We start from the raw sequence: 12,777 nt of genomic DNA on the forward strand, positions 1-12,777 counted from the left end.
GAATTTATTAAATAGACGAAACCTTGTGAATGTGGATTGGCATTTGGCTCTGTTTATTCAACAAATCACCCAGTTATGCAATTTTTTGGATTTTGTGTCTTTTATGCATATCCCTTGTGAGTGGAATGGTGTGTCTGATTGCTTGGCTAAATGGGCCTCCCAGCATGTGCCAGATTGGAACATCAATTATCACAGGATGCTTCCCCTGATTTATCTCAAAAGCTGGCTCAACTTGTGCACTAGAATAAAGCTCTTTACTACTCTTTGTTTCTTTTATTGTTCTGTTCTCTTTGGTATTCAACAAAATTTGTACCCCTCTTTCAATTGAAAGAGAAAACATTATTTTAGAATTAGTATATTTTATTTAAAAAGTGTGATAGACTTAAGAAGTTCTATTTAAATAAAAAGATAACCCATTGTTCAATCAGAACTGAATGATAATTTATCTTTTATTTTCAATAAAATAGTCATTAAATCACAATCCTTTACTAGAATGAAAACAATACCACTGAAAATTTGTTTGTATATTGAAATCTATAAAGATGAGAGAATGGTTTACAGAGGTACAGTCAATCAGACCATGAAGAAGAGTGAAAAAACATAATTCAGAGGACCACAAAACATTTAGACAACTGTAGAGCATGAAAAGGACCACAAAACATGAAACCATATTACAAATACATTAGAGAGAGTTTTTTTCACATATTTCAAATACATTAGACAAAAAGTTTCCGTGTTTTTGTATTTTGCTCAATGATTTGTACCATTTTAGGCAGATGTTCTCAAGTTTTCATTGATGCGGTATTTTAATCTCATGAAAAGGAATCTATATTATCAACGCATACACATTCATTGAATCATTATTGTTACATAAGGACAAGTATGAATGACACTACAAGATATCAATACTAGAGTTAGACATCTAAAAATAGATTTCATCATCTAAACAACATATGTTTACTCCAATCGGATTTTATCTCACAACTATCAAAATTTGTATCACATCGGCCGAAATTTGCCGGATTTTGAATCACGCCTGCAGATAAAAGATTTACAATCATAAAAGGCATGATTTTGTGATCTTACAATCATGAAAGGCAGAAAAAATCTTTGAGAAATCTTATCTACAGATACAAGGGTATGATAAGATCGTGGCCATTGACAACCTGTCCAACACACCATTTAACTCAACTCATGCACTACTTGTCCACTTTTCCTGAATTCCACCCAATGCAGACAGATCAGATTTGAATTAATCCAATGTATTTGTTTTCTTCTTCGCTCAAGCAGATCCTTCAAGATTCAGGTTTACCCATGAAACTTCATTTGTAAGTCTTTTACACCTTCAGAAAAAGTCAAGGGATCAATATTTGTCTTCCATATGTGGTAATAGATTTATCTTTTCTTGAATTGCATGTATGTTTCTTTCGACAATTATTTTGGTGAGGACCTAAAGTTGATTACATGGCTTTGCGCCATGGCTTCATTGTGGTAAGCCTCACTTGTTTGGAATCATCTTATCTTTTAACAATTCCTTTCGTTGGGTTCCATGCCCAATTCATGGCATTGATGAATTTGTTCTTAGTTCCTCAAATCTTTATCCATTGAAATGTACAGGCCCACTTGGCTCCAAATAGCAAATTCAACTTTCACAAATACATAAGGAAGTCTTTCGATTATGACTTCAATACGGTGGTTGGAATCAGGTTAGTAAACATACTTTTGAAACCATTGCTCCTCAGATGTTTATAATGTTTTTTTTCCTGTTCTTCCCTATTTTTCCCTTTTCATGTATATTAACACTATTTCTTTGAGTTGTATGCAGCCCTCCATTGTGGGCATTTGTTGTGGTCTTTTTGCTTCTGAATGTGTCTGGTAAACCTTCAACATAGAAAAACCTCAAAATATTTGCTCTTCATTATCTTATAAGGTTTTTTGACTGCTATATGAAAATCGAATAAGTCTTTTGTTGATTGTATGCACTATCTTTTGGAACAGGGTGGTATGCATACTTTTGGCTCTCTTTCGTGCCTTTATGTGTAAGTTATGAAATTTGTGTGTTTTAATAGAAACAATTGTTAAGAATTTTTGTGATAATAACAGAGATGGCCTTAGAAATCCATGAGAGACATATTGTTGATGGAACGCCAGTAGTTCAACCCAGTGATAAATGCTTCTGGTTCGATCACCCAAAGTTGGTTCTCTTTCTGATACATTTTATTCTCTTCCAGTTATTAAAATTTTGTAGAGCTTGAAGTCTCAATGTAAATGTTACTTCCTATTACTCTGTGGAAGATAATATAATCGTTGATCAGTTCAACCTTATTTTGTGCAGAATGCTTTCTAGCTTGCTTTCTTTATATGGATATGGGTAAGTACTAAGAACAATATTATTTGGTCAAGAATAATTAGTTACATAAATACTCTCAAACAAATTTTCAGTAATAGAGTTGAATAGTACATCTTCCAGCATAAATGCAGCTAATTTAGACTTCATTTCTTGGCAAGTGCAGTATAAGTTTGGCCTGAGGTCCTGTTTCCATCAAAATTTCACATTTATCTTGATCAGAGTTGCAATGGAGTAAGTATACAAAATGATTTTCATCCACATTTTCAGTTAGTGTTTTTCCCTAATAGACTCGGGACAGGCATGGAATCCTTTGAATTGGGGTTTTGATTTCCATTCCCCTTCCTAATTTACACATAAATCTTGTAAGAATAACAGATCTCTGATTTAGAGACAAATGTAAACTAATCTTCATTTCTTGTGCATGTTTCTAGCATCGCTGTGCAATTTTTATGCAGCTATTTCACACTTCCTCTCTATGCACTTGTGATAGGTATTTCTTTTTATGCACCCTAAAAGTGGAAAAAAAACCGAGTATTCTCTTAATGCAGATTCAATTGAGTAGCATTCGTGTTGAATCCCATAAGAAAAATCCAATGTAGTTATACTCCTAGAAGCCAATTCAAATTCATTACTGAAGAAATGTGGAATTTATTGTGCTCAACATTTTAGCCACAACTGAACAATAAATATAATTTTGTTTTTGGATTCGATTGTATATGTTTTTTAAGCATCACTATTTGTGATCACACTCTGTGATTTAATTCTTTTTTCCTTTACTATACTTCACTCTCATTCTGATGATGGATAATGAAATGTGATATAAAACATTGATGCTAAAAAATTACACACAATCGAATCCAAAAACAAAATTATATTAGAAATATATTGTAGAAATGTAGAGAATTATTCTCTAAAGTTCAAAACAATGCTTTATGCAGATGGGGTCTCACATGAGAGAGGCTATATTGGAAGAGCGAACAGCTAATGCGCTAAAGAAATAGCAGCACAATGCAAAGCAAAAAAGGAAGAAAAATAGGGGGTCTGAATTCTCTGGAAGTGGATTTCGAAGTGATGATACAACTCCAAGCCATGGATCATCACGAATACACGTGCTCCACAAATACAGATCAATGGGAGACATTGAAAGTCGAGATGTTTGTCGTAAATTTTTACCGTTCAGACTATGAAGCATCCAAATATGAGATTGAAGAGCCTTCTCCTTTGCCTTCTCCTCATCATCCTTTTTCTTCCCATCATGCTCAACCAATCCCAACTTCTGAGAAAGAGAAGACAACAAGACAAGACTTAGCTATAAAAAAGATCAATGATGTCACTGATTTCTCCTTTGCAGTGGATTCTACTGAAATAATTGCATCATAATACCATTTGCTAATATTATTCATCAAAGATAAAGACAAATAAATTCCAAGAATGGTAAAACCATTTCCCACCCTATGGTAAATCATGTTACCAGTCACAATTATTGCAATTACATTCTACTATTTGTTGTTCATTCCAACCATCCAATTACAAACTCTTTCTTGTCCTTGCGAGTTCTACATACCAAACGTCCAAATGATTAATATGTATGTGTTGTAACCCAGGCATGTGCTGGGCACATTAGCAACTTCAAACTCGCTATAGTTACCATCAATGATGCAATTATTGGAGGCTTTGTAATGGGAATCATCATAAAGTTTTCATTAACTGGGTCAATAATCAAGTTGAAAAAATGTTGAAGCCAATATTTCTGATTTGGGCAGCCATTGTTGAAGCTATTGCATCTATTGTTTCTTATGTGCTTTTCTTTACCCTTGTAGATAGGAATGAGCAGTGCATTGGAGACATTATGCGGGCAGGCTTTTGGAACAGGGGATATTCATATACTGAGTGTGTATATGCAAAGATGTTGGATTATTTCCATAACCACAGCAATTGCACTTAGTCCTCTTTACATATTTGTTGAGCCAATACTCAAGGCATTTGGATAATCTGAAGAGATTTCTCAAGTTACCCAAAAAAATTGCATTTGGATGCTTCCCCAACTCCTTGCATTTGCAATTTATTTCTCAGTCCAGAAGTTTCTTCATGTGCACAGCAAAGTGATGGCCATGGTATGGATCTCTCTAATTAGCTTGATCCTCCACAATTTTCTATATTGGAGATGCATAGTAAAATTGGGATGGGGGTTAATGGGAACAACAATGGGGCTGAACATATCATGGTGGATAATAACATTGGAGCAGTTAATATATGTAGCATGCGGCCCATGCTCAGATTGTCCATATCAGCTTTCAGAGATCTTGGGGCTTTTGTTAAACTTTCCATGGCTTCTATGCTCATGCTATGGTATATAATAGATAATAGATAATATGTAGAAAATTAAAAAAAATATTGTGAGATCAAAGTCTCATCTTTCATACATAGTCTCCTATCAATAAGGTAGAAATACACCAAAACTTTTGAGAAGCTTTTCTCCACCACTGAAGCAAACTCTTTTTCATAACTCTGTTTCTAACGCTTTTTGCTGCAAGATTCTGTTATTCTGCCTGTATTTAGAACTACTTTTCTATTATAGAATGTCATATATATTGGAAGCTCGTACTAATGATATAGTTTTTCCTTTGTATAACCTCTGTTGTGGACTAATATGAAGTTATGTTATTTTAGATCCCTGCAAGAGTTGCACTTCTCTTTGAATTTTTTTCAAAAAGATTAATAGATCTCTTGTTTGGCCTTCAATGATATGTTGGGAATGTTCTATTCATTATACGAAAGCTCCACATAGGTCTATTATAAGAACTTCTGCTCGATGCCTTTGAATTTTAGAGCATTACCTCTGCTATGTTAATGCCATGCTGATATAAATCTGAACCTTCTGAAAAATGCTTTTGCTAAATATCATGCTCAGTGATATTCTTAGAACATTATATATGCATATCTCCTGTATGTGTATGTTTTTTGGAGTTTTATCGCGTGGGAACTGTTGTGGACCATTCTGTACGAAAACCATACTGCAGATTTTTACATTTTTGCCTCATTTGCATAAAAACACCACACAAAAACAGACCATCTGATAACATCATGCTCCCTTTTACAAATCAGCTTGGCATTCCTAAATAATTTCTCTTTAAATTAGTTCTTGTATTGGGCATGTCTTCTTGTATACTACCCCTTTTGTTCTTTGGCTCAAATCATCATGATAATAAATTTTGGTGATCTTAAATCTTTATTCAGTTATAACTATGTGCTATGAATCCCTTTCTTATTCTTTTGTTTGCATATAATATCTTTTGCTTGACTTTAACAACATAGTTTGTTTGCATATAATATCTTTTGCTTGACTTTAAAATAGGGTATGTGATCCAATAAATTGAACCCTCGTGTAGCTTAATGAGTCCTTGTAAGTTCAAAAACAACTTAGAACTTTAAAGTCCCTGAAAACAAGATTCTGGAAGAGCTAGAGTCCCAGCCTATAGTTTAGGAAAAAGATAACTACCTATAATCTTTATAATAATTTGTATGAAGTTTGATCATAGCCTTGCAATAGATCTCAAGGGTGCCAATTATGAGCAAGATCAAGTCAAACAAAGCCAAGATTTAGTCAACAAAATCCAATTACTTCTTCAACCTAATCTTGGTTGTAGAGAAAAATATCATAAGAAAGATAAAATATTATGATATTGTAGTGTACTTACACATAGATGACTTACTAAATAGTACACAAGTTTTTTTAACCATACTAAACTCATGCTTCTCTTTCCCACTCCCTACATTTCTAGTGATTTGAGCTTCCATGATTAACTAATAAAAAGTTAGAAATAAAAAACTAAAATCATTGATTGAATGTAATTTTATGACTACAATTATAATCACTAGAAGCTAATACTTGCATTATTGCAATAAAGAAGGAATGCAGTAGTTGTAGTGTCATTAATTTTTAAAATGATAAGGAAAATATATAATACAGCTTGGGTGAGGAGATTCCTCCATGATGTGGCAAAGAACTTCAATGAAATGACATTGTACAATATTGAAATAAAATTGGAAACAAGTGCCACATAATGGCTTACTACTTCCCTTAATGAATTTAAATATAATTTTAATTAAAAAATATATATACATTATTTAACTTTAATAACTTATATCAAATTGTTGATAAAAATAAAATTTATTTATTAGCATATGTGCAAGCAAACCAGCTTTTATGACGCTTGCTCTCAACTTAGAATGTTCCAAGTTATGGGCTTGTGGGCATATCTTTTAGTCCTCCTTTACATTTGACAGATGCAACAAGGGAGATGAAATAGTTTTTTCTTTCTTTTTTTCATTTTTTGACACATGATTTAAAAAGTAAAAGAAGCATGATTTAAAAAGAAAGTTGTTGATTGAAAAGGGAAGCTCACAATGTCTAAGAGCATATTAAGCAAGGAGAATACTTAGCAAAAGGTACCAACCATTTTATTAAATGAGATATGAAATAGCTTATATATTCAACAGTGAACTAATGTTTTAAATTGAACTTTCTAACTAATGTTCCAAATATTTTGCAGCTATAATAGAGAGTTGGAAGCATAGGTGGTGCTGCATAGAAGAGATGAAGAAGTTGAAAAAGTAGGTGATGCAATGTCGTTATTCATATATCCAATGATACACTGATGATCTGACAATCTATAATACTAAATTATCTAAATTTGAATATATATCTTAAATTTGTTCTAAATAAATCTTAGATTCAAACTTATTCAATGGTTGATATATTTTTTAAAATTTGTTATCTAAATTATTTCTAGAATATTTGTTACACATATCTTTTATTTTCTCTCTTGAAGATATCATATAAAGACTGTCTCCTTCCAATTAGATTCTTTGTCCCTGAGAAATTAAGCCAAGGTTCTGTATTTCAGAGTTACCTTACAATTAAATTTCTTAGCTCTTTTAGACATGTCTGATAGTATATCTCCTTCCTTAATTTCAAATTCTCTTTGTTTTCTGTTGTTCAGCGGCCATCAAAAGATTAGAGAAAGAAATGCCACCATAGTTTAAAATCATATAAGAGAAATCACTTTTCTGAAAACAGCATCTTTTGGATTTATACCTATTCCACAACTTCTAGTTTATTCCACCATCAAAAACTGAGATCCATAGCTTTTTCCTATATGACTTTTTTGGGTGCTTATTTACTTCTAATTCATCCTTTTTAAGGCTTCTATTTCCCTTAATAATCATGGGAGATTTTTGAAAGTAAATATTTAGAAGGCGAGTTTGGCAAAGAGATTGTACAAAGAAGTTGAGATATCAGGCATTAACAGTAGCACAAATCAAAACGTAAGTTGGAGAGCTTAAGAGCAGGTTAAGGTGTTATATTACAGTTTTCCTTTGTTAGATTTTGTAATTATTATCATGTTCATAATCTGTTGTTCATTGAAGTTGGTTTTACTATGACGAGTAATCAATGAGTTTTACTGACTTAAACATCACACACTAAGATTTGATTTTTAATCTAACAATGTTAAATAATCAAAATTGACTATTTTCATCAATATAGTGTCCAACCCCAGAACTTCTTTTTGAGTTGTAATTAAAACATTCCTAGCATTGACAACATAAATTTCCACGGCATTATATCTATCATGTCATATATACCCATTGTCACTATATAGCTTTGATTATTTTCTACATAAAATGGTATAGGAAAAGATTCCATTATCAATAGGGGGTTTCCTTATTATTTTTGTCATAGACTCATTTAATTACAACACAAAAAATGAAAACAAGTGTACTAATAGTTGATGGCACATACATATGGAGCAATGCTAAATAGTTCATCAATTTTTTAGCATTTAGGTTGAAGATTGACACTTTTTTTTAATATATTAAATATAGAGATTGGAGAACAACCAAAAGAAGCTCAGCCTCAACAAAAAATAACATACAAAAGAGGTTACATCGGAGAGAGCATATATACAAAAGGAGATACAAAAAAGGAAGCAGCAGAGGCTAGTGAAGAATATCTCGAAGGTGTCTATCCAGGCGGTCCGGCCTAAAGGCCCATCCATCCAAACAATACTCTTTCTGTTCTGGACTTGAGTCAGCATGAAAATCTTGTCCATGTTGGTTTTGGGACATTTAGCCACAAGTACTGGTATTTTTTACTGAGCCACTATTGGTACATTACATCGCAGGTATCCAAGAACATTTTGAAATGACTTTTTTGGACCACTTTGCACTCTGTCTTCCCTATAAAAAGATTTGTGAATACCCAAAGCTGAAATCTTAACTTTAATGACTTCACTCACCTATGAAAACACACTAAAAAAATTGACAAATCAAACTAATAAAAATTTGATTTTTGGTACAAATATATACTTATTTGCTATTGGTGTACCAAATAGAACCTATATCTATCCATCCATAAATCTAGATTGTTATGTAAGAACTTTACAAATCTAGATTGTTATGTAAAAGCTTTAAAAATCTGACAAAATAAATATGACTACATAACTACAGGGTGGCTGCTCTGAGGCAGACACCCTTCTGAAAAAGAACCGATGGCTGTAACGCTCATTTTACTTTCATGCTCAATCACAAAATGCATTTATTTATTTAGCTTGACAGATAAAGGAATCCATAACAATAGTCTTTTCCCCTTTATTGATGATAATTTATTGATAATTCTGTATTGGGTGGGATCATGACAGAGATACGTAGAATAAGGAACTACTTTTCATGTCATCAGCCTTTTCGCCATTAAAATATGAGAGAAAAAACTAGTTTAATGTTTAAGCAACTACAATATAGGAAATTCTATATATTTATACACAATATGGCTGACGGTCACTGGTCTATTACAGTCAGCCATATTGTGTGGGAAACATGATCAAACATGAACATATAGAATTAAAACTCTGGATTACTGAGCGACAAATGAAGTTATTTTATGATACTTCTTGGCGCACTAGGAATGAGAAAGATCTTTGAAGGGGCATCACTAAGAATGGGAAATATCTTATGATTCACAAGAGATTATACGATGGGTAGTTTGTACTAAATAGGGTTTTCCTTCAGCTTTTCTGAATTTTTCAAGATTAACAGTTTTTGTTTAGAAAGTTTGTTTAGTTTAAAATGGTATGTTTAGGTTGAAAGAGGTTTGTAAGATAATCAATATAAATATACATATGAAAGTATGAAATAGATAAAACATGTATTAATTTTATTTGTTTAGTAAAACTAGTATCGATTACAAAATAATTATAATTTAATGACTTTTTTTTAAAATTTCTAAATATTATAAATTTATTAAATTATTTTAAAAATATATTCTTATTATAATAAGATTCAAATTTAACCTAGAAAAGTTAAACATCAACACAATCACACCATCCCACTCCACCTATTCTGCCATTGTTTAAGTTGACCGATTAATTAATATTGGTTCTAATGTTCACACAATATTCTATAATCATTATAATATAATATTATAGGATATGGTAAAAGTTGATAATAAGATTCATTTTTTAGCCTAGGGGGATAAGAAAAAAGTTAGAGTGAAGATCAAACAAAGTAGAGTATTCTTAGATTGATATATAAAATAGATAAATAATCTCATACTTCCTAATGTCATGTGACACCTGGATGATAATATCCTCTCCATCTGCACCCCTTTTTGCTAAGCGATCTGTTTTTTAATTTCCCTTTTGATAAATATGAAGAAGTCTTGTTCTCTCAAACTTATCTATAAGATTAAGAACTGTCTCAAATTTTGAGTTCATAATGCAATTAAGAATCATCCTTTTTCTTAAGGTGTTGATGATGATTTGAAAATCCACTTTGATAATTAATGTTCTTATTCCTAGTTTTGAGCTCCCAATGAGCACTTCCTCCAACTCTTCTACTTCAGCTATAATTGTTTTTTTGCATTTTCACAGTATTGTAAAGACAGATTAGAAAGATCAGATAAAAAAATCCCATAAAAATTCTTTACAATATGAAACTTTTGATTTTTAGTACAAACATAATACATCGGTCAGTTTACACTCTTCTAGTGTTCATGCATTTATGTCATGACCCTCCACATTTCACTTTCATGCTTAATCGCCAAAAAACATTGAATTTTTTCGCCTGACAGAGAAAGTGGTCCACAGTCACACAAAAACGATAGACTTTTCCTTTATTGATGGAAAATTACTGACATTTCTGTAATGAGTGGCAGATATACGTAGATTAAGAAAAATTTCTTGTCATCAACCAAGTTTGACCATTAAAATATCATAGAGAAAGAGTGATTTAATGTTTAAACAACTATAATATAATAAATTTCATATATTCGTGTTTGATCATGTTTCCCACACAATATGACTGATTGTCATTGGTCTATTTTTGAGCCAGCAAAACTCTTGATTACTGAGCAACAAATGAACTTATTTATTATAATTCCCGGTGGGGGGACATCACTAGGCATGAAAAATAAAGGGACATCATTAAGAATGAGAAATATCGTGTGATTCACAGGAGAGTATATGACGGGCAGTTCAGTTTGAAATGGTATCCTTATATGAGAAAAGTGTATAAGATAATCTATTTAATTGGATATATAATTAATTTGATAAAAATAAGAGATATCTTGTTATTCTTAAGAAAAATTAGATGGATTAGTCCATAAGAAATATAATTATGTTTCATCTTTTGTTAGGATTGATTTAAGGTTGATAGTTGTCTAGCTTAAAATGGTTATAGTCAAAAGAAAAAAATGTTTGCAAGACAATCTTTCTAAAAGAATAGACTATTAACTTATTGGGAATTAGTAATATCTTACCATTGACAAGAGAATATTTGATGGTTTATTATATAGGAAATAGATTGATGGTTCAGTTTTTTGTAGGACTATTGTAGACTTGGTATCTTTTATTTGGAAAATCTAATTGGTTTAAATTGATTATAATCAAGTGGAAAGAGATGTGTGCAACATAATCCATTTAATAGAATACATTATTTTTTAATCAAGAACTAAAATATCTTGATATTAGCAAAATAATATTTGAGGAACTACTTTGTAACAAATAAAATTATCTTTCATATTTTGGTACGATTATATCATTTATTTGAAAAGTTTGTTATATTTACATAAAAAGAGATGTGTGAAAGATAATCTATTTGACAAAATAATTAATAAATTGATATCTCATATATTACTTCCATCTATTTGCTTGTTTTGACAAGTTGGTTGATTAGAATAGTGATGTTTTCAATGTCCATTTTTTTGTGATAAATTTGTTCTCTTTGGATTAAATTATATAGATTTAAATGCTTTGTATCATACCCCCTTATCTCTACTTGCTTGTCTTGATAGCTTGTTTATTTTGAAATTATTATTTTTACTATATGTTGAGTTGTCATTTTGCACGATGCTTAACGATAGGAATCTTTTCAAACTCCTCTCTTGAAAAGCTGATCTGGGATCAACTCCAAGGTTTCGGGTAATTTTTCGACTTATTTAAATCCACTCAGTTGAAAATAAATGTGAGTGTTCACGAGGAGGCCTTTGCTGATTTGTTTAACAATTTGGATAAGATTTTGAATTTTTTTGTTGTCTCAAAAGAATAAAACACACATAAGAAATATATTTTTGTATTTTTATGTTCTATGATGAATGCAATCTAACAATGCAACTATATGAATTCCTAATTTAACCAAGGGGTTATTAAAGAAAATAATGAAGATATGGTAACAAGAAGTTTAAGTAAATAACATGAAAGTAAAATCCTTACAGACATAAGCCACGAAAACAACGCGTCTGCGAATTATGTCTTTCAAAAAGATTAGTGGGTAACCAATGAAAATAGGAGCAATGCTTTCTTAATTCCACTAATGCAATCATCGATGGTAATCTAGTAACTGTAAGATGTCTCACTTTTCATCAAATTGCAAGGCCACAGAAAGTGCGCTTGTGCAAGATGAAAAGCTATGCAAGAAAAATATGGTGATCTCTACTCGAACTAAGTACATCAATAGAATTTTTAAAACCATAGCAAACACTAGAATTAAAAGATCGCACAACCAGAAAAATGCAATAAAACTATCAACTCAATTACATTCCATGAACATGCATCCACAAAATATAACACACTTAGGCAAGAATCACTATACTCCAAATGTGAGCACCAACATGCCATATTATTGCATCAAAATAATGGCAGCTTAGAATACATATTATATTCCTGAATTTATAAGAAATCCTCTTCTCAATTTGCGTTGAGAGTGAGAGATATCTTTATGCAATCATATGCTTCTAAACTAATAAAACAAATCTATTTATATACAAACTGACTATCTATTTATATACAAACTAACTATTTATATCATTATTTAGATGCATGAGCCTTTACATATCTTTAAAACAAAGAAAATATGATAAAATAAGAAAGAGA

The 12,777-nt window shown here is 31.4% G+C and overlaps 1 protein-coding gene across 9 annotated transcripts; it reads left to right on the plus strand.

Moving 5' to 3' along the window:
* Positions 1-884: 884 nt before the first annotated feature.
* LOC149539802 (MLO-like protein 5) lies at positions 885-8,556 on the plus strand. 9 transcript variants are annotated; one of them, XM_089800998.1, is made up of 9 exons: positions 885-1,328; positions 1,457-1,491; positions 1,618-1,706; positions 1,826-1,875; positions 2,104-2,194; positions 2,336-2,371; positions 2,514-2,581; positions 2,782-2,840; positions 3,289-4,856. In XM_089800998.1, exons 2-7 carry the CDS (start codon positions 1,465-1,467, stop codon positions 2,527-2,529), a joined length of 309 nt encoding a protein of 102 aa, XP_089657124.1. In that variant the 5' UTR covers positions 885-1,328; positions 1,457-1,464; the 3' UTR covers positions 2,530-2,581; positions 2,782-2,840; positions 3,289-4,856. The 9 variants fall into 9 exon arrangements, with proteins under 9 accessions (XP_089657124.1, XP_089657121.1, XP_089657125.1 ...); XM_089800995.1 differs by lacking the exons at positions 1,457-1,491; positions 2,782-2,840; positions 3,289-4,856 and adding exons at positions 6,904-6,964; positions 8,237-8,556 and having other exon boundaries at positions 1,638-1,706; XM_089800999.1 differs by lacking the exon at positions 1,457-1,491 and having other exon boundaries at positions 885-1,386; positions 1,638-1,706.
* Positions 8,557-12,777: the final 4,221 nt, after the last annotated feature.

The sequence above is a fragment of the Cupressus sempervirens genome, chromosome 9, assembly GCF_028749045.1.
Source record: "Cupressus sempervirens isolate cs-2001-9-10 chromosome 9, ASM2874904v1, whole genome shotgun sequence".
Classification (NCBI taxonomy): Eukaryota; Viridiplantae; Streptophyta; class Pinopsida; order Cupressales; family Cupressaceae; genus Cupressus; species Cupressus sempervirens.

Coding starts and splice junctions, on each gene's coding strand:
- LOC149539802 (XM_089800995.1), top strand. CDS start 1,261: ATGTATTTGTTTTCTTCTTCGCTCAAGCAGATCCTTCAAGATTCAGGT. Junction 1,329..1,637: donor TTACCCATGAAACTTCATTT/GTAAGTCTTTTA, acceptor GGCTCCAAATAG/CAAATTCAACTTTCACAAAT. Junction 1,707..1,825: donor AATACGGTGGTTGGAATCAG/GTTAGTAAACAT, acceptor AGTTGTATGCAG/CCCTCCATTGTGGGCATTTG.